This window comes from Vulpes lagopus, chromosome 17, assembly GCF_018345385.1.
Source record: "Vulpes lagopus strain Blue_001 chromosome 17, ASM1834538v1, whole genome shotgun sequence".
Taxonomy (NCBI): Eukaryota; Metazoa; Chordata; class Mammalia; order Carnivora; family Canidae; genus Vulpes; species Vulpes lagopus.
In genome coordinates, this window is record NC_054840.1 from 6,153,041 (window position 1) to 6,174,970 (window position 21,930).

The 21,930-nt window shown below is 40.6% G+C and overlaps 1 protein-coding gene across 7 annotated transcripts in view; it reads left to right on the plus strand.

Annotated features, from left to right (window-relative positions):
* Positions 1 to 21,930, plus strand: part of PLD1 (phospholipase D1) — a 206,854-nt gene that overhangs the window by 151,255 nt on the left and 33,669 nt on the right. For all 7 annotated transcript variants that reach the window (XM_041731565.1, XM_041731562.1, XM_041731564.1 and 4 more), the window contains 4 exons: positions 3,925 to 4,035; positions 6,348 to 6,436; positions 19,149 to 19,262; positions 21,376 to 21,425. In XM_041731565.1, the coding sequence (XP_041587499.1) occupies positions 3,925 to 4,035; positions 6,348 to 6,436; positions 19,149 to 19,262; positions 21,376 to 21,425 (364 nt within the window). The remainder of the gene's footprint in view (positions 1 to 3,924; positions 4,036 to 6,347; positions 6,437 to 19,148; positions 19,263 to 21,375; positions 21,426 to 21,930) is intronic.

The following is a 21,930-nucleotide window of genomic DNA, read 5'->3' on the forward strand; positions in this document are numbered from 1 at the left end:
AAGTTTGACCTCTTACTCCCCTTCTTTTTTTTTTTTTAATTTTCATTTATTTATGATAGTCACACACAGAGAGAGAGAGAGGCAGAGACACAGGCAGAGGGAGAAGCAGGCTCCATGCACCGGGAGCCCGACGTGGCATTCGATCCCGGTCTCCAGGATCGCGCCCTGGGCCAAAGGCAGGCGCTAAACCGCTGCGCCACCCAGGGATCCCCCTCTTACTCCCCTTCACCTATTTTGCCTGAGAAGTCTATCTTTCAGGTTAAAAAAAAATAGGACATAATACAAAGAAAAATGACTGGTTCCAGTTACAGTTTGAAGACAAAAACATAAAATTAGAAATACGGTCTTTTTATGGGCTTTACAATTGTGTATTCAAGCTTGAGGTTTGAAAAGTGAGGGTTAGATTTGACTCTCAGAATACTTGGGACCAATGAGATAAGGCCTGTTTCTGCATGTGTAAGCAGGGGTCTGAGGCCTGTCTCAGTTACACTGGCTTAAAATAGAAATGCGAGACACATTGGTCAGACCAGTTAAGAAAAATGAGAGAGTAAATCTTAAATTTGAAACAGAAGGGAGTTAATCACAATGAGTTTCACCTCCTTAACTGTTTACAAACCTTCTAGACCATCAAGCATTTAAAGCAGTTGAGTTGATCTGTGTATCACTTCAGGGTCCCTGCTTTAAGGGTAGAGGCAGGACCAAAGGGAAATCTGCATTTTTAGTTTTTCTTGTGGTGATAGATTTTTAACTGCTTAGAATTATAGTAAATAAAGAGTAACGCCAAGTTATTTTTCTCTGTATGACTTGGAAGATATGCTCAAATTTAATACAAAATGATGACTTTTTAAAATTAAATGAGCTGGGGTACCCAGGTGGCTCAGTGTTTGAGCATCTGCCTTTGGCTGAGGTCATGGTTCTGGGGTCCTGGGATCAAGTCCCATATTGAGTTCTTCATAGGGAGCCTGCTTCTCCCTCTGCCTATGTCTCTGCATCTCTCATGAATAAATAAAATCTTAAAAATAAAAAATAAAAAATAAATTTTCATTGTGAGAAAACAATAGTGGTTTCGACTCAAACAACGGATTGTTGATGCTGACCGCCACCCCCGGAAGGGGGGCAATCTCCCACAGGCTGCAGTTTAATAGGCATCAATCAGGGCCCCCACCTCTACTTTCTACTTGGCTTACACTGTCCTTCAGGTTCTTCTTTTGCCCTACAAATATACTTACTTTAAACATTTAAATGCATCTTAAAAGAGAAACATTTTACCATCATCTTTCACAGGAAAGAGAGCAAATGCATGATTTGCATGCTTTCCCTTCTTGGAGCCACCGGCCATCAATCTTAGCTTTCCTCCCCAATGTGTCTAGTTCCTAGGAGCCTCTTTTTGGCGTTGCTGTCCAGGAAACTACTCCAAACTGATTAGACTTGAAACCTACTTGGCACTGCTCATTTATATCTTATGTAAATGAGTTTATTCAGTACCCTAATCAGGGCAAATTTTGAGAGTGAGAAAGGAATGAAAAATATAAGGTTTCTGGATTTGCAGGGAAGACTGAGAAGTGACCACCAAAGGTGGTATAAAACTTCACCTATAAGTTCTTAGAGGTAGAAATCCAACACATCAAATATCTCCTCTGCTCCACGTGCCATTGCCATGTGTGTATTATGCCATTTATTTCTTCACCCAGCGATTGTGGGGCATGTGTACACTTGCACATGGGTGTGTGTGTGTGTGTGTGTGTGTGTATGGGGGGGGCGGAGATCGAGAGAGAGAGAGATCTTAGTTGTACAGTGGAGGAAACCAAGCTTCCTGATATTAAAATGACTTGTTGAAGGTGAAAGAGCTGGTAAGGGCAGAGCTGTAGCACAGATCCCCAGAGCTTCTATCTGCCCAACGTACTCTGCAATTGTATATATTGTTCCCAGAGTTGTGTAGAATCGGATCAGTATGTGTAGTGGAGAACCTTCTCAAGGTCGCCTCCATTTTCAGGGCTGTGCTCCTCAGCAACAAAATTTAACATAAATCTGAGTGGACTAGCAACTGGAAAACTTCTATTTCTTCAAAACATTGTCATTTCTACCGATGGACAATAATCCGGTTCCCTAGAGATGAGGTGAAATCAAGATATTTTTCCCAGTGCAGATCATACTTATTTAAATTTTCCTTATGAGTTTTCTTTGGAGGTATTTTACTATCGCCGCTCACAATTAAATGTTCCAGTGGCACATGGTCATCTGATGCAATTAGGTACGTCTTTTGAGGGAAGCTATTTTGTAATAAATGCCTCATAGTAAAGAATAATATTTTGAGGATACAATCAATGATGTTAGTAAGGACTAGGTCTGAATTTCCCTAGTGTTATAGTTGCAGCTTTTAAAGTTATTCATTAGATCAAGAATTTTACAAGATCTGTTATATATAGCAGACATAAAACCAATTACACCCTGGATCACTTTATGTATTCCTAATAATGTGGAGCCAGTCTTTTGTTTTCAATTTCAGTTGGCCTCATGAGAGACAGTTTCAATATTCATTTCAAATCAGGAATAGCAAATCTATCTCCATTGTGATTCTTCTGCAATGTCATGCTATTGCTTAAGGAAAACCAATTAATAAGTATTTATTGAGCACCTACTGTATGCCCGACTTTGCACAGCAGTCATAGTTACAATACAAGAAAAAGTGAAACAGCGGTCCTTAGCTATAAAGGCTTGGGTGTCTTCTAGTCCACCCTCCCATGTACAGCCAGCCTCTGTAAGTCTCTGACATGATCTGCCGAAGCTCAAGTGCATCCTCTAATGTTCTCATTAATAATGGCAGCACTGAGGCACCTGGGGGGCTCAGTGTTTGAACACCTGCCTTCAGCTCAGGTCATGATCCTGGGATCGAGTCCCGCATTGGGCTCCCTGCATGGAGCCTGCTTCTCCCTCTGCATGTGTCTCTGCCTCTCTTTGTGTCTCTCATGAATAAATAAATAAAATCTTTTTAAAAAAATGATGGCAAGGACTTATATACCACTTACTACATATACTTGGGTGTACTAGGTATACACTTACTCCTGCACACTTCACAGTAGTAATTCATTTAATCCTCTCCAGAACCCTATAAAATAGATAATCTAATAGCACAGAAATCTGAGGCACCAGGAAGTTGTGAAACTTGACCCAGATCAAAGCTACTGAGTGCCGGAGCTAAGCTTTGACCTAGGCAGTCCCACTAGGTATCAATGTACTTAACATATACTCGGGTATCTGAGCTGGAAGCTCTAATGTAATCCAGGGGGTTAGCAGGTGAGTGTCTGAATAGGGGGAGGCAGTATGAATGAGAAAGACGAGCAATGAGGAAACACATCAAGAATCAGCTAATTAAAGACAAAGTCAGGATTATTTATCTAAATGAACCTATTTGTGTTTTAAAATCTGAACACTATCTATCTGGGGGGAAAGGAAACAGTGCATTATCAAGTTAGAGCTAGGGTGACCATATCTTATGATTCAAAACAGGACATTTTGGAGAGTAAAAATGGTGCTATTAATAAACACACCAGAATAACATGCATTCTGGTATAACTATGGAACCATAATGGAAAAAGAATACCAATGGTCACTCTACTCCCAGCCACCAAAAGAGGTACTTTTGCCATACTCTTGGTAGACACTGCACATCCTGGTTTCCAGTTTTGAATGAAGACAATCCTGGGAGGGGGAGGATATATTCAGGTTCTGATATATACCTCTCAGGCTCCTTCCTTGTGGATTCTATCCAAGGACCAGTTTCCCACCCGCCTACTCTCCCTTGGCCCACGCATGACACCCAAGTCAGTGTAATCATTCAGTTATGTAGAAGAAAAAGCATTGATTTCATTGATACATCTGGTGTCATCTTTGATTGTTTGCTCATTTCTGATTGCTGCCTTGCAGTTGCTCCGTTCCGCTGCTGATTGGTCGGCTGGTATAAAGTACCATGAAGAGTCCATCCACACTGCTTACATCAACGTGATAGAGAACAGCAAACACTATATCTATATAGAAGTAAGTCCTGTTTGTGTAAATTACCGTGACACCCGGCCTTCCCATAGATGGCTTACAGAGACCACGGGGCCCCCCAAACCAGGGTCTGCTGCATTAATCAGCAGATGTGGAGCCATGAGTTCAAGTCATCTGAACTTTTACCTCTCCAGAATACCTGACGTTCACTGTGAATTTTCATTAACTCGGGATTCCAGTAGGAGTCCCTCAAGTTCTTGTTATTAAAGGTGTCAACTCACTATAATATTAGTCAAAAATACTATAACACGGGTGAGTTTTTATGTGTCTTGAGTGAGTTGGTTTAAACGTGAGGCATATGCTGCTTCAGGAGAGCACACACAAGGGTAAGTGGCCAATATAGGGCCACTGGATGCCTTTGGTTTGGCAATATTGGAATAAGCAACGTATAGAAAGGGAAGATGTGAGAACATCAATCCTGTATGAACCATTGTTCATTTTAAAGCTTTGTCAGATATCAGAGTTTGTGTTCAGAGAATAGGAGAAAACCTAGGGACACTGTGTTTAGTTTGGAACCTGAATTGCACTTTAAAGTAGATATAAAGCTAGCTCAGAGCATATGGAAAATTCAGAAAAAAAATTAAAAGTCATGTAATGACTTCTTTATTTTCATCTTGTCTTTCCCATCAAATTTTTTTAATGTGTGGAGGGAGATGGGTTTTCTGGAGAGAATCATCCTAGCCCTGTGTTCCTTCCCCTTGAGTCTGGCCTTCTCCACTTCCAGGCAGTGACTATTCACAGAGGGCAGGTAGGAAATAATTAAAGCTTTATTTATTTCACAGACCTAGAAAAAGAGAAGCTGAGTTTTAAAGTTAGCAGGCTAGGTGCAACACAGTATCCTGGATGGGACGATGCCACAGAAAAAGGACTCTGAGGATCAAAGTCTGGAGCTTTGTAGTACTAATATAATTAGTATTGATAATTTCGTCAATTATACCATCACGATATAAGATGTTAATGGCTGCTTCATGCATTACCCAGAAACCTTTTGCTTTATCTCTTTTTAGTAGCATTAAGTCAGGTGTTTTTTTTTTAAAATTAGTGTTACCACAGTCCTAGATGAAGTCCATGATGCCATGTGGATACACATGGCTGTGGACAGCTCTAGCCAAGGTAAGTGGTTGGCATGTACCCCACTCGCCCCCAAAAGGGAGAACAGGCCCTGACATGTGGCCAGCGAGTATTTACAGCTACTGAGGAATGCTAAGCTGCTCTGTAATACGAATTCAGAAAAACAAACATGTTTTGGTTGCCGCTGAAATTTTTATTGTTCAATGCCTTAAAGAAGAACATTCTCAGATGAGTTCCCACACAATGTCTTCTGGTAAGTTTGTCTTAAGGAGGCAGTTTAAAGATTTATACATCGAAGTATGAAAACATGTAAACTAGTAAAAATTATGATGTCACAAAGGGATGATAATTCTAGTTTGAGGCATTGCGTATATGTCTCTTAAGGATGATTAGCAAAGATTACTTATGATTATACTTATAAATTACAGGTGTATTATAACTACGTATATAAGTATGTAGTAGCGATCATATTTGTACCTAATGACTCACATTTCTTTATGTTAGTCATTAAATCTTTCATAGCATTAGGATAATAATGTTGTACCTGGGTTTTTTGGTAAGAGTTTTAAAGACTGTTTTACAGGTAAATGAATAGTAAGGTTACTTAGAGAAAAAAAAATGAAAAAAAATTCTTTTTCTGGTTTATTGACGTATTTATATGTAGGAAACATACTTGTGAAAGGGATTTGAAGCTACTTAAAATAGGAATTCGAAAATAAGTGACCCAAAAAGATGAGGCAAGGCAAAAGCAGAGACTAGGAAACAATAGAGAATGGGTGGAAAAAATTCGACCAGGATTCCACTGTCTACCTGGTTAGAAAGGTCAACTTAGCATGAGACAGAAAGTTTACCAACATAGGATTTTAAATCATGAGCATGTACACAAGTCACGAATCTGTAAACCTAGTGTCCCTATTGATTAAATGTGGAATGTTCCCACCTTTCTAACGTGCAAGCTACAAAGAATTCACATGATGAAATAATAGTGTAGCCTCCCCCTGGACTAAGATATTATATGTGATATTACCCAGAAATGCGCGAGACCCAGAGTCTCAGTGTCATTTACTTTCCTAAATGCTTTTAGGACTAAGAACATGTCTGCTACGTGACACATTTTTCTTTAAAATATCAGTGTAGTGTTTGATATAGAGCACACGCTCCATATATACACACACTACACACTACCAAGATAAGAAAGACTTACACGATCTCTCTATTTCTTACAGAACCAGTTTTTCATAAGTTGTGCTGATGACAAAGTTGTATTCAACAAGATAGGTGATGCCATTGCTCAGAGGATACTGAAAGCTCACAGGTGAGGCTTTGGCGTGTTGGTGGGGGTGGTTACTGCAGCTGTTCTCGCATTTCCTGCTGAAATGACTTTTGAAAGCCCATTTTAAAATACTGTCCTTTCCTAGCAGGCATAAATCGGGTTCAGCTAGCAGTAGGTTATTGGTTCCTTAAGTCTGATTTCGGTTCCTGAGAATTTTGAGTCCCATTTTTGAAGCAATCTGAATTCTTTCAGGGCACAGTCATTTTTTCCTGGCCGGTCTCTTTCCCACGCCGTTAGATCGTGGTTTGATTTATTTAGTGGCAGACAGTGAGCTGTGTTCACTTAAAAATCAAAGCAAAGCAGTCATCATATTTTTCCGTGAGTTATATTTAAACTCTTGTTACCCTCCGTCTTCTTTCTTCAGCTCCTGGGATTATTTATTTCAATCAAAATGTTGTTAAAATGTAATTCACATACCATGCAATCCACCCACTTTTAAAGTGTATAATTAAGTGCTTTTTAGTATATTCTCAGAGTTGTGCGACTGTACCTAATCAGTTTTAGAACATTTTCATCATCCCAGAAAGAAACCCTGTGTCACTACCCACTTCCCCTTGCTTTAATCCTCTTGCAACCACTAAACTACTTTCTTTCCCTGTAGATTTGCCTAGTCTGGGCATTTCATATAAATGGGATCGTACAGTAGGTGGTCTTTGGTGACTGACTTCTTTCATTTAACGTTTCCAAGACTCATCTGTGTTATAGGATATTATCAGTATTTCATTTATATTTATTGCCAGGTAATATTCCATTTTCTGGACATGCTATATTCTGTTTATCCATGCATCAGTTGGTAGATATTGGGGATGTTTCCACTCTTTGGCTATTATGATTAATGCTGCTATAAATATTCTGTATTAGTGTTTGTGCAGACATATTTTTATTAGTCTAGAAGTAGAATTGCAGCGTTATATGGTAATTCTATGTTTAACGTTTTGAGAAGCTGCCAGAATGTTTTCAAAAACAGCTACAGTATTTTACATTCCCATGGTCTATTCTCTGTCATCATTGCCAATACTTAGAATTATCTGTCTTTTTGATTATTGCCATCCTAATAGATGTGAAAGGATATCTCACTGTGGTTCAGCTTTCAGTTTCCCTAATGACTAATGATGTTGAGTATTTTTGTTGTTGTTGTTTTTGGCCATTTTCATGTATTATCTCTGGAGAAATATATATTCTTGTCCATTTTTTAATTAGGTTGTCTTTTCGTTGAATTGTAAGAGTTCTTTATATATTCTAGATACAAGGATCATATCAGATTTAAGATTTGCAAATATTTTCTCCTATTCAGGATGTTTTATACTTTCTTGATAATCTCTTTTGAAAGACAAAAATTTTTAATTTTGATAAAGTCCAGTTTATTTTTTTCATTTATCACATGTGCTCTGGTTCTGTAGCTACAAAATCACTGCCTAATCCAAGATGGTGAAGATGTACACCTCTTTTCCTCTAAGAATTTTATGGTTTTAGTCCTTATACTTAGGTCTTTGATTCATTTTAAGTTATTTTTCAGACATGGTGCAAGATAGCAATCCCACTTCATTCTTTTACATGGGGATATATAGTTGTTCCAGCACCATTTGTTGAAAAGACAGTTCTCTCCCCACTGAGTTGTCCTAGTACCCAGACTACTTCTTCTTCTTCTTCTTCTTCTTCTTCTTCTTTTTTTAAGATTTTGTTTATTTAAGAGAGAGAGAGAGAGAGAGAGAAAGAGAGAGAGAGAGGCAGGCTCCATGCAGGGAGCCCGATGTGAGATTCGATCCCAGGACTCTCGGATCATGCCCTGGGCCGAAGACAGGCGCTAAACTGCTGAGCCACTCAGGGATCCCCAATTTTGCATATTATTCCTACTAATCTTTTCTTTTTTTCCTTGCCCCCTCCTTTTAAATTTAAATTCAACTTGCCAACATATAGTATCACACCCAGTGCTCATCCCATCAAGTCCCCTCCTCAGTGCCTGTCACCCAGTCATCCCATACTCCCACCTACCTCCCCTTCTGCAACCCTTTGTTTCCCAGAGTTAGGAGTCTCTCATGGTTTGCCAGACTACTTCTTTTTATGGCTGATTTTAGCTCTGTATAAAAGCAACAAAACAAATAAACAACACCATTACATTTTATTCCTTCAATTCATTGAACACATGCAATGGAGAGTATTAAATATATGCACATTTTGGAGATTGACACATCATTTTACTTCCAGTGTCACATGGCACTTTAATATCTTTTTTCCCCACATAATATATAGGGATTTTTAGACCTAAGAACATTTTACAATAGTAATCGCCAGGATTTTATATGATTTATAGTTTATAGACTCTTACTGAATCTTCACAACTACTCTTGAGAGTAGACCATTCAGTCCTTGTGTTTGTTACTGTTATTATTGTCATTGCTGTCTCCATTTGTAGAGTTAAAAACTAAGATTCAAGAGGTGATGTGACTTGACTAAGCCCCTAACGGCAATAGGCAAAAATAGCTTTGAGACTTCCAACTCAGTGCCTCTCCCCAGGCCCCGTAACTTCAAGATTGAAGAGCCCTTCAGCATTAGCACAGATTGAGACAAGGAGGTTGGGCCTTTGTTGTCCTCTCCTCCCATTAACCAGTCATCAGGTATAGGCTGACTTGAGGAATTGAGCATGACTTTGGGTTGAGGCAGGTCCCTTTGACCAAGGAGGGTAAATCCTGGAGATCTTCACTGTGAGTAATCGGCCGCCAATACTCTCCGTGGGAAGGTAATGGCTGTCTTAAGCCCACGGGGAGGGCATTTAGGCAGCACACCGCAGTGCCCACCATATCCTGCAAGGTGTACAGTGGATCTCACCCTTTACTACACATCAAAATCACCACTGGACTTTTTTTTTTCTAATTTATTTATTTATTATTTTAGAGAGAGTGCAAAGTAGAAGAGGGGCCAGGAGAGAGAGAGTCTTAAGCAGTCTCCATGCCCAGTGTGGAGCCCGACACAGGGCTCAATCCCACGACCCTGAGATCATGAGTTGAGCCAAAATCAAGATTCATACACTTAACCAACTGAGCCATCCAGGCACCTCTCACCATTGGACTTTTATAAAAATCCAGAGAGCTGGACTCAATCCAGACTTGCTGAGTCAGAATCTCCTGGAGTGGGGCCCAGGCACTTATGTTTCATAATGGTCCACAGGTAACTCCAGGGCACAGTCAGGACTACTTAGGACTCACCTTGAAGAGCAGGTGTGGCCATAGCATTAATGGTGATCTGTGCTTTTACAGGTGACCTCTATCTTTGGTCTTCTCACAATCTTTTTTTTCAAGAAAGTTACCACACGATCTGTTTCTGAGATGACTTAAAAACAGTCTTGGGTACAGTTAAACATACACCTACCCACAACGATTTCTTGTAGTACGTCAGTCTCTCAATTCTGTGGGTCAATTTGTGTCTAATTTACAAAATTAAAGTGTCTTTCTGCCAACTCTTGCATTTCATTGATGCAGGAGTTTCCACTTTATCTATAAAGCATATTTGACAAAAGAGAAAGATATTTTTTCATGAAATTGAAATAAGTTGCAGAAATCCATTAGGCTGACAAATGAACTCACTGGTTGGAGTAGTGAATGGTGAATATTGTAACCGTGATCAGCTCATAAGGAGAGTAGGAGGAGTCTTAGCTTCCCTCATCCGAGTTATTAGTTCCCTGTATACATATATTAGTAAGTACCCGTAAGATTTGTTTTTAAAGGGGTTGGGAGCCTGAAAGAACACTTTTCTTCAGCATATTCATTTGTCTTTAAAAATCTGGACTTCTGGGCAGGCCAAGTGGCTCAGTGGTTTAGCGCTGCCTTCAGCCCAGGGCGTGATCCTGGAGACCCGGGATCGAGTCCCACGTCAGGCTCCCTGCATGGAGCCTGCTTCTCCCTCTGCCTGTGTCTCTGCCTCTCTCTCACTCTCTGTCTCTCATGAGTAAATAAATCTTAAGAAAAAAAAATCTGGACTTCTTCTGAGGTCATAGTATTTCAGGGCTGAAGGAACTTTAACATATTTTCTGATTGAACATTTCCCAGCGATCCTATGAGCTGCTCCTGAAAGGAAAAGGGATGGGTGATGAGAGAGCACCGTAGGGTAGCATCTGCTGCAGACTGTGTCTCACACTTGGAAGTTCACAGAGCCCATTAAAGATGCAATTTGAAGCCTACTTTGTAGAAAATGGGAAATGAGCCCATTGAATTTCAAATTAACTGTGTTATTTAGCTCTGATCTCTCAATCGTCTCCCTTTCTTTGATAGTCACATTTCAAAGGGCGTGTGTATTATACATAAAACTTTTCATGGATACACGCATGTACCCTGGAAATATATTTCACATGTTCCCCCTTCTCTGAACCTTCACATTATTATTGTTCATCTCCTGGGTTAATTGGAACTATAAAATAGATTTTCGTTTACCAGTTTCAAGCCTGTGGGCTCATATTCTTAGGAAGGGAAGAGGTGGAACTTCGAGCCTGTCTGCAGTGCTCCCCTCGCCCTTTCACCAAGGGCCATGGCGTGCCATGCCCAAGTTCACCCCCCTCTTCCTTCATTGGCTTCTCTGTGCTTTGCTCTCTGAGACTCAGAACCTCCCTGCCAATGTCACGTGCCTGGCAACAAATATAATTCTGGCTGTTGGAAAAAGAATAGAATATAGCACAAAGCAGATGGAGGGAAATGACAGTCAGCGTTCAGCCAGGCCTGACCACGGAACACAGGCTCTCTTCCAGATCCCTCCCACCTTGGAAGGATCCGAGTCTCTTGATTGCCAACTCCCTCTACTGGGCTGAGACTTTATTTTTCTCGCCAGTGCTGGAATCCAGGGAACACCAATTCTCTGAAGTGAGTTCTCTGCTTTCCTCACTTCCTCCTGGTTCCTTCTCCACAGCCATCATTCTTTGCAGAAACAGAAAGACTTCATGCTCTGATCCATGACCTAGGGCCTCAGAACATTGTTCATCCCGTGACAAACCGAGAGTAGCTGTGGGAGTCTCTGCAGAAAACAAAAGGTCTCCTCTACCAAGTACAACTCTCCTGGAGTTGAGACCAGCTCCCAACCCGCTGGAAGTCCGTCTTTGGCAACTCAAATCTGACAGATCAGTGGGAAGAAATCAACTGGTTTATACCATGTTTGAATAAGCCAAGAGAAAGAGTTCAAACTGAGTGATCCAGGTAGAAATTTCGAAACACAGCGTGCTATGAATAAATGGTCTCTGAGGATGAAACAGGTTTGCTCCTGGAAATTTGACATTCATAAAGCTGCTGCCTTGGTAAACAGGAAGTGAGAGAGTGCATTTTGCACTGTTATCAACACAGAGTTGACACATACGATGAAAATAGGCAGTTGATTTAATGTCTCTATATTTTAATATTAAATGTCATTGAAAAATACACAATTTTGAAAATGGCTCAAATTCTTCCTGCTTTCTGTAACTGTAGAACCATGCCAGGCAGTGCTTGCAGTTCGCCCAGGGGTGCGTGGCGTAGGGAGCACTCCTCTGGGGAATCTAGAATAATTTTGGGACCAGGTGTCTGGAGACTTGGGTTCTTTCCAGCTCTGTTATCTACGGGTATGTGGGGACGCCTGGGGAGCTCAGCAGTTGAGCATCTGCCTTTGGCTCAGGGTGTGATCCCAGGGTCCTGAGATCGAGTCCCACATTGGGCTCCCCGCAGGCTCCCTAGCCTGCTTCTCCCTCTGCCTGTGTCTCTGCCTCTCATGAATAAATAAATAAATCTTTAAAAAAAAAAAAGATTTTATAGGTATGTGACCTTTCCAGCCTATCAGTTCCCCTTTCACTCTGTTTTTGCTAACAAAGAAAATAATACCTATTGTATCTAGCTCATATGAATGAATGTGAAGGCAATTTAAAAACCATTACAGGTCAGTTCACATAAGAAATTATAATGATATTTTCAGGAAATTCATCTTCTGGAAATAAAGAGCTCACTGTAAATTTGAGCAAGGGTAAAGAAGTGCCATACTCAGATCAGCTATTTCAGAATTAACATTTATGATAGAAACAAATTTTTTAAATAAAGAGATGTTTAGCTGCCTTATTTTATTTTATTTATTTTTTTCAGCTGCCTTATTTTAAATTATTAGATGGCTACTGCAGTATCCATGAAGCTTCCTTTGGTTTCCAGCACAGGTGCTTGTTCATCCTGTGACAAATAGAAACACGTTATTAAAACATTGTCCAGAGGTGTCCTGCCAGAAATCCATAGCTGCCCACTCCTCCTGGGAATAAGTTTTTGGATTCCTTATTATTGATTTGATAAGCCTCTCCCCTGCCAAATGTCAAATAAAATAGAAGGTATTCTCTAGCATAAAACAAATTCAGTTTTGCTTTATTTTGTTTTAATTTTAGGTACTATTTCCTTTTTAATTCGTTGAAGGTGTGCAGGCTTTCTCATTGAAATCAGTGGTTGTAAACCGCATAATCATGTTACCAAGTAGTTTCTGAGCCTTTCAACATCTGAGGTGCTTTACATGCAATAGCTTATTTACTTCACACACCTACCTTATGAGGTGGGTGCATAATTTCTCCCATTCTACAGATGGGGCAGTGAAGCCCCGGGAGGTTAGGCGACCTGTGTGAGTCACACAGCTCTCGATGAGTAGAACTGAGACTGAATCCATGTCTTCAGAAACTTCACCTTGTGCCCTGTACCCACTCAGCCTCAAGCTCCCCCTCATTTGCAGGGAAGTTGAAATGTTCCCATATTAAGCCTCCCAGAAATCTGTGAGAGATACTTGATTTTAAAATAAATCAGATGAACATTCTGTGTTTTAAAGTAATTGCTTGGTAAGTGAGACATTCTCTGGCTTACAGAAAAGTCTGCCTCCTGTAATTACCATATCCTATAATTTGTGTACCACGCTGAAAGGACATGCTGGGTGTGTTTCAGAAGCACCCCCTTAAAGAAATTTAAACTGCAGTTGTAATAGGAAGAACAAAAAGTGTGCAGAGTAAGTAGGACAATGGCTGGATTTGTATTCTTTTTCTCGTGGGCCAACCTCCAAGCTGTAAGATACCTGGAGACGAGGTTATACCGGGTGAGAGATGACAAAAGATCATGGCAGCAGAACCTTCCATTTAGATCATTTAATCGCTTTTTGTTTGACTCCAAAAATTATATAAATGGGATTCTCAGGAGAGACCTAAAGATTAGCACAGGGTGGAGGACAGCAGTCATTTTGTAGGATCTTATTTTAGGGTGACTAAGGGACCTGCCTGGCAAAGTTTATCAAGTCAAGAGTGAAGTCTTAGTCACATGTGCTGGACTAACCTTCAACACTCTTACATGTAAAAGCTTGTGTTTCCAAAACATAACCAATGGGGAAAAAATGACACGTGTGGGCATGCACAATGTGTATTATCCCATTATCTATAAAGTCGTGCGTATCATATGCAAATTCACTGCTGAATAGGGCCAGCATTTCTAGTGGACTAGCAATGATTTTAGCCAACTCCCTCATGTGCAGATGGGAAAGCTGAAGGCTGGAAAAGGCTACTGCACTTGAAAAGATTTGCCAAACATAAAATAGAAGGGGTTTTGTCCCAAGCCACCGAGAAGCTGCAGATCCAATTCCCGCATAGCCCATACCCCTGCAGTATAAAGTTCTCTCCACAAAACCACTCTGCCCCAACCACAGATCTTAGTTCTGGCAGTGTTCGCTGCTGCAAAATCCACAATGATAGGATTTATATCAGCTCTGGAAGTTTATAGCAATGAAATATGATCTATAAATCCCCAAGTCTCAAACAACAAAGCATCTCATCACTGGAGAAGCAGGCCGAGCTCCTCAGGGCCTTCTACAGATCCTGAGACCCCACTCTCGGCGGCCCCACTTCTCCTGACAGCCCTTCATGATCAAGAGGGGAGTGGAGGGGAGGAGCAGAGGGGTTTTCCTGAGGGAAGAGCAAGGAGGATGATGGAGAGGAAAGCCATGACCATTTAGGTGGTGAGTTAGTGCTCGGTTTTTAAAGCTACAGGCAACATTCCAGCGATCACAAAAATGGAAAGTATGACAAGTCTCACACTCTCACCATCCTGAAAACTCACTTTTTACTTCCTTATTTCTTTTTGGTCCGTATTAATACACATATATTTTCATTGAGTTATGATTTATTTCCTTTTTCTATAGCTCACCTGAATTCTGATTTCAAATCCCATTTCCACACAATAGAAGGAAATTTAATTTACTCACTTCCTGATAAATGTGGCCAAATTCAGCAATTTCGTGCTATTGGCTATTTCTGCTCTGTATGCTGTCACTCAGGCACAACCCAGCCTCTCCTCTCTTCCTCTCCCCAATACACCCCATACCCAGTAAGGATGGTCAAGGGCCCCGGACCTTTGTGAAGAGCTTCCGGCCCTCAGTGTTGGTCCCTCTTGGGCCTATTCTGGTATCTGCTTACTGTGATGTAGAGGCCTCCACCTTCTCCTTTCAGACCTGCGTCTCCTCTGTTGCTGCTGCATCATGAAGGCCAGGGGACCTTCTCTGGGGTTCCCTGGAAAGTGAGATTATGTCTCACACTCAGATCCTCATGGCTCCCCTATCCTGTTGAAAGGTGAGGGGGTGTCTTGTCCTCCCTGGAATTCTGCTTAAGGGGGGAGGAGGGCAGGATCCCTGCAGCGAGTCTCACTCTTATTTCTTTATACTCTCGGCTCACCCAGAGGATCTCTATCTAGTTCCTCAGATCTAAGAAGTTGATATCCTGTGTCATGGTTCCTTTGCGAGGGTGCCACCTAGGCTAGGAGCAGCACCTGCCTCCTTATCTGTAGTCACAGGGTGGGGGAAGAGAATGCATTTAAGGGGAAAAGTTACTGCATCAGCCTGTTGCATCTGTAATTGTCTTATAATTGTAACTTTGGATTAGGGCCATTTTAACACAGGACCAGAAGTATTGTTGCTGGTAAGTCATCACAGTGGTCATTTATCGTGGCTGCAAAATGTTCACTCTTTGAGCGGCTGTAACATTATCTAGCTAGCCATCCCCTATTACTGAACATGGATTTCCAATTTTTAGATATGATACACAGCACTGCCATAAGTTTGTGACTTTTGAAAGAAAACTTATTTTAACAAAGAGCCTGAGAATGCAATTTTATAAAATTGTTCTGAAGTGCAGTGGATGAAATAATTGCTTGCATGATGGCTTTGAACCCACTAGCTCTTATCTTGTTTTTAAGATCATAAATAATTCTGCCCATTAGGGGCTCAGGTTCTTGCCCTAAGCTAATAGCTATCATTTGCACCACCGCGATTTTTTGAGGATGCAGTGTTTCAGAATCCTCGGCAGGGGAGAACTGTTGTCTTCTGGGGATTGGATCAAGGAAGGAGATTGGACATAGTATCGTGTAGAATTTTTCTCTTCATTGGATTAAACTCAGCCAAAATTTTATGGTTTGAAATTCAAGGGCCCCCTTTTCTACAACAGTGAAAATCTAAATCCTTTCTGCTAACTTGCTGAATGTCCTCATTCAGAAAATTCAAGAACTGCTGCATTATAAAAAGGCAGAGACCCTGATATGAAGCAAAGAGTCCCAAGAACAAGAAAACTGAACATTCTGATTCTTACAAAGTAAATTTACAAGAATATTTTATCTGTGGACATAAGATCTTTATGGGCCATTTCCCAGTATCCTACATATGAGGTCTCTTTTGAGGTCATTTCTGCTCTCATAGAACACAACAATAAAAGGGAACCACCTTTTCCAAACAGAATCACAAACACTTGATGTTTAGGTTTAAGGAGTGGTACCACTCCTAAGTGGCCTTCACGTTTCACAATTGTGAAAAAATGATTTACATGGGTCAGCATGCATAACAAAATAGGTATTTTGAAAGAGTAAAAAATTAGAAGCAATTTAAACACCCATCAATAGAGAAACACTTTAAATATTCTGTTAAGGCTGTAGGTGGAATACTATATCACTTGTTAAAAAATGGACAATGTACAGGCATATAAATAAACAAAACATTCATAAATGTGTTTATAGTATTCCAACATTTGCATAGAAGAAATAGCTTAGAAATTGATAGTCTATTTCTGGAAGAACACGGAAGGTCATAGGAGTTGCCCTCAGGGAGGGAAAACAGTGCCTGAGGACAAAGGAGAGAAAGAGAATTTTATGGTCATCATATAATCCTTTAACTCTTGAATTTTGCCCTATGAGCAATATATTACCCATTAGAAAATATAAGTTAATTGGTGAGTCCTCAAAAGACTGAGTATAAAATAAATATATGACCCAGCAGTGCCATCCCTGGATCAATTCCCAGGAAAACTGAAAACAGGGATGGAGGTTCTTTATGGCCAGTATCCACGGCAAGGGGATTCACAATTGCCAAGAGGTGGAAACAGCCCAGGTGCCCATCAACAGATGATTCGGATAAACAAAATGTGCCCTACACCTACAATGCAGTATTATTCAGCTACAAGAAGGGGGCAATTTCTGATACATGGATGAGTCTTGAGGATGTTGAGCTAGTTGGAATAAGTCACACATGAAAGGACAAATACTGTATGATTACACTTAGGTGAAATTTCCAGAATGGCAAATTCAGAGAGACACAAAGTAGATGAGAGGTTGCTAGGGGTTGCAGGGGAGAGGCAATGCAGGAGTTACTGCTTAACTATCACAGAGTTTCTGTTGAGGGTCCTAAAAATATTGTAGAGCTAGATACCATGATGGTTCACAACACGTGAATTAAAACCACCAAACAGGTACTCTTAAAAATGGTGAAAATGGCAAATTTTGTGTTATATATACTTTACCACAATAAAAATTCAACTAAAATGTAATTTAAACTAAAACTCATTTTGCAGCTTACTCTCTTCTCTACCAGAAGCTTCTCAGGAACAAGCATTCTTCCCACCTGACCCCCTTCTCCCTAAGCAGAGAGTACAGCATGCAGACTGTGTGCAAAGATCCTCTGTTGGGCACGGCCCCCAAAATAGAAAGATATGTGGACATACGTCCTGTGTTTCAAAAGAGCTTATCGTGTAGCCTAGGGAGCAGATCAGTGTGTCACTATCGTGTAAGGCAGAAAGAATGTTTCTTGCCACCAGCATGCAGAGGCAGGAGCAAACCAGCTTTGACTGGAAGAGTCAGCATGGCTTGACCAAGGCAGGTGCCTCCTAGCTGCCCTGGAAGGAGAAGTGGGATTCTGCGAGCAGAAAGGGGTATTCCAGACTCAGAGGGCAGCTGAGCCAACCTTCCTTAGCAGGGCAGTTGTCTGGCACTGGGCTGTGGGTCTGGGAAGATCCTATGGGAAGGCAATTCTAGAAAGGTAGTTGAGGCCAGGTGGTGTCCATTTTTAAGTGTCTGGTTTAACTCACTTGGACTTTTAAATACTGGCGATGGGGGAAGAGCTTAGCCATTCTCTCTGTTCTTCTTTCCCACTATCTTGCTTACCATTTAAGGATGTGAGCCTCTTACCCCTATCAGGCGGAGAACTTGAAGAGTTTACATTTTTTCAAAATTCGGTTTTCCAACTCAAACTATGTTTGCCATCTAGTGATTAATCCTTGCCATTGCAACGACCGAATTCCGATGCCTTCCTTGTTCCTCAGCACCGCAGTTAGGCTCACGGGCTCCACACTCTGTCGTGCTGCCCATCACTTCTGCCCTAATACCTTGGCGTCCTGACACGTTGTCGTGCAATCTGACCCCTCGGAGGGGAGTAATATTCCCATGGAAAAAAAAATGTAGTTGCTTGGAAGAAAAATGATCCTTAGAAATTAAGTATTAAGTAGCAGCATCTTTGTGTGACTATGGATCTCCCAGATATATGGACGAGATTTCTCGACCCCATGGGTAGCACAGGCATTTCCAGCCTTCACTTCTTCCCATGTTTCCTATACATGGAGACAAGCAAGGACTTTAACAGCTTTGCCTGCAACTAGTGACACCTATCTGAACACAGTTCTCCACAAATTTTTACTTTCTGAATGAAGATCAAAGTAAGTAGCCCCACCGCCTTCTTTCATTTGTTACATCATTGAGCAGCAAAGGCTCCTCGAAGGCTTTTCTTTCAAAGGTTGTCCTCAGTCAGTTGGATCGGTAGGCCAAGAAAGGTTGAGTTGTATATGCAGAGGAATTAAAAAATCATGTGTCACTCAAATTTCTTGAAGGGCCCAGGATAACATTTTGCAGCAGAACCAGTTTTCTAAGCAGTGATCATTTCTGCATTGGAAAGTACGCAGGGACCAGTGTGTCTTCTGCCCCTGAGATCGAGGCTGTGGGGACTCATCGCCTCAACCATCATTAACTACATGCCTGCTGTTTGCTGGGCTCTGAGCAAGATACTAATGGATACAACTTGTTATTCGTTAAATTCTCATGATGACATCTTTTGCAAAATTTTGTGACAGCCCCCTCCCCACCTCCCTGAGATCCAAGCATGGGTTGCTTTCCGTGGATTTTGTCCTAGGAAACATCGTGCTGTAGAGAGATAGTGAGTAGAGTTCCCACTCTGCTGCCAAGTTCAGCTTATTTTTTAGGTTATTACGAACTGTTGCCTGGATAACAGCTTCCGGTCTCCAATCCAGCAGCACCTTCCAAGCCCTGAAGTGGGAGAGGACGTATTGTCGAAAGCCATTAGCTCAATCTCTAAAACCACGTGAGCGGCTTAGCTATCATTTTTTGGTGAATGGCTCTGCATCTGACTTTTGTAGGGAAGGCCAGAGATACCGGGTGTATGTTGTGATACCACTGCTGCCAGGATTTGAAGGAGACATTTCAACCGGTGGAGGAAACGCTCTGCAGGCAATAATGCACTTCAACTACAGGTGCCAACGTTTTTAAAGTTGTCTCTTTTCAGCTTTTTATCAGTCACGCACGTAAGCTGGTGAAAGGAATGGAAATGTTTCTCCACATCTATTCAGGAAGGTTGGACAGATGAACACTTTATTTTACTTTTGAATCTTGGCCTATTTACTAGTTGATAAAATGCAAATATATATACATATATATAGTATATATGTATACTTATATGTAATATTGATGTAAAAACTATCTTTAAGCCACTATGTAGTTATGAGCTTTCCATATTCTTTGAAGAAAAAATTTAAATGCTTAAAGTGGTATGATTTCTATGTGTTTGTTTATGATTCTTTAGGTGGTAAGGTTTTCAACAAGGTTGGTAGTGATGGCCTTTGCCAGCAAATGAAGTATGAAGGTCCTTTCCCATCTCCTGGAATTTTAATTCTGCTTTCTCTGCCACATCTTTGCTAAAATTTTAAGGAAAGTATTAAATCCTATTCTCAATATTCTAAAAAGCAGAATGGCCATATTTACTCAGAAAGACCCGTGAAGCTTCAGATTTGGCCAGTAGGGCATTATGAAGGGGGTTGGGAGGTATGTCTCATAAGCAGACAGAGAGGTGGTGTAGAAAATGACAGAAAAGTACACTTATAGTTCTCTCTGGGAAAGAGAATGGCAGTGAAGAGGTAAGTGGACAGGTCTGGGTAGGAACCCCAGCTCCCAAGAACAAGATCTGTGACCTGAGATACGAAAGAGCCCTGCTCAGGGTCATACTTGTTTTAAGTCAAAGAAAAGACTAGAACCTGGACATTTTCTTTTAATAGCCCTAGTCTTTTAGAACCACCTGTAGCTTCCCACCTTTCTAATCAAACCCTTTTGTGGGGGGAGACCAGTGAGAGCTTACACAGAACCTCCAAAGTGTAAAGCAGATAAGGCTTCAGGCCCTTGGTCAAATTGTGAGTAGGGGCGTAGATGCCCTCCTGCCTCTCGCCCCACGAGTACCCCTTGGAGGATGCGAGGGTCTAGTGGGAACAATTTGTAGGCACCATTGTGTGGGGGTGTCCTTTTTTTTTTAATCCCCTCATTTCTTACTGACTTTTTGAGGTATACCCATCTGCCAAAATCTCAAGTAAAGACTTTTTTTTAGTTTCTTCAGGGTAATTTTGCCTGGTTACAGGATGAGAAAACTTTATGTTTTGGTCTATATGCTTTGATTGAAGATTTGCCCATTTTTAATATTATCTGATTTATAACACGACAAACAAAGCTTTTCGTGTATTTAAGGCACTGACATAATGTTTAATTGGATTTCATCCACTTCGTTTGCCATTCTAATATTATTTTTGGAATATTGTCAATTGTAATTATTTTCGATGACTATTTCCTTGGGTTTGAACCAGCTGAATGAAATAACATCCTTGGCTTTTGTTCAACTAAAACTCTAACCTTTTATTATGCAAAAACATCTCTATTTGCTGGCATCATCTTTAAGAATATCAGTATTTCCCAGGCGTAACTGTATTTTTAATTACTTTCACAGAGCAAGCAGATGGAGCATAGAATTTTTTTGGTTTTGTCAGTCTTTATAATTCATTGACTGTTATCGGAGTTGTGAGAAACAAAATCATTAGCAGAGTCAGTTATTTGAGACTGTTTTTCCCTTTCAAGGCATTTGCCGACTCTACAGAGACAGCCTCGGTATATAGTTTAATTCTGAAATTATTCTGCTAAGTGTTTGCCCTTTTCAACACCTCTGAAAGTAGCGTGAGTCTGTAAGTGTTCTCATCTATTGAGGTATTCTAAATTTATCTTTGCTGTCACCAAATTTTCTAAGAGAGAAAGTTCATTCATAGCCCATCCTTTTAAAATAGCACCTCTTACTGAAATCTAACATCAATTTCATGACTTTTCCATTTACCTACCTCAAAACAACTATCTTGTCTCGTCAGTAATGTTATAAAAGTGATATTCAGGTGTTTTTTTTTTTTTTTTTAGCTTTTTAAAAGTCCGTGTAACATCTTCTCATAAAAGCTCTTATTCTGTTTTCAATCGGGTTAGGACTATACTTAACAGATATTGCAGTTGGGATTGGTTCCTTTGAAACCTCCATAATTATTTCTTTCCTTTACATGTGTCCAGGACCATGTGTAGAGGAGAAAATTCCATCCTTGGACAGTTGAAAGCCAAGCGTAAGTAACAGCTTTTTTTCCCCCTCCACGGTTGTTTTTGGTGACATGTCCGTAACCATTAATGTTTTCACAGTGTGATTGTGACACTCTGTTCACAAAAGGTAGCCCACAGAAGGTTTAACTGAGATAAGTTACTTATTCTCATTGCACTTCCCCAAGCAAAGTTCAAATGAAGATGGCACAACTTCAGATGTGTAGGTAATAAACAATAAGAGTTTTTATTATTTTTATTTATCTATACTAATTATTTTGTTAATAAGTAAGATTTGTAAGGAGCTTCACAAGGACCCTTCATGTGTCTTCTCCTGTGGTCCTTTATCAGGGTTCTGGGAAGTAAACAGCTTAGGTGTCACTTCTGCTTTAAAGCTGAGAGCACAACAAATGCTTCAAGGTCGACAGGTATTCATACAGGCTTCTATTATGCAGAAGTCCCAACGTTGTCACAATACTGTCTTATATTTAGGGAAGAAAACTGATTTTATTGATTTATTTCATTTCTTTTTGA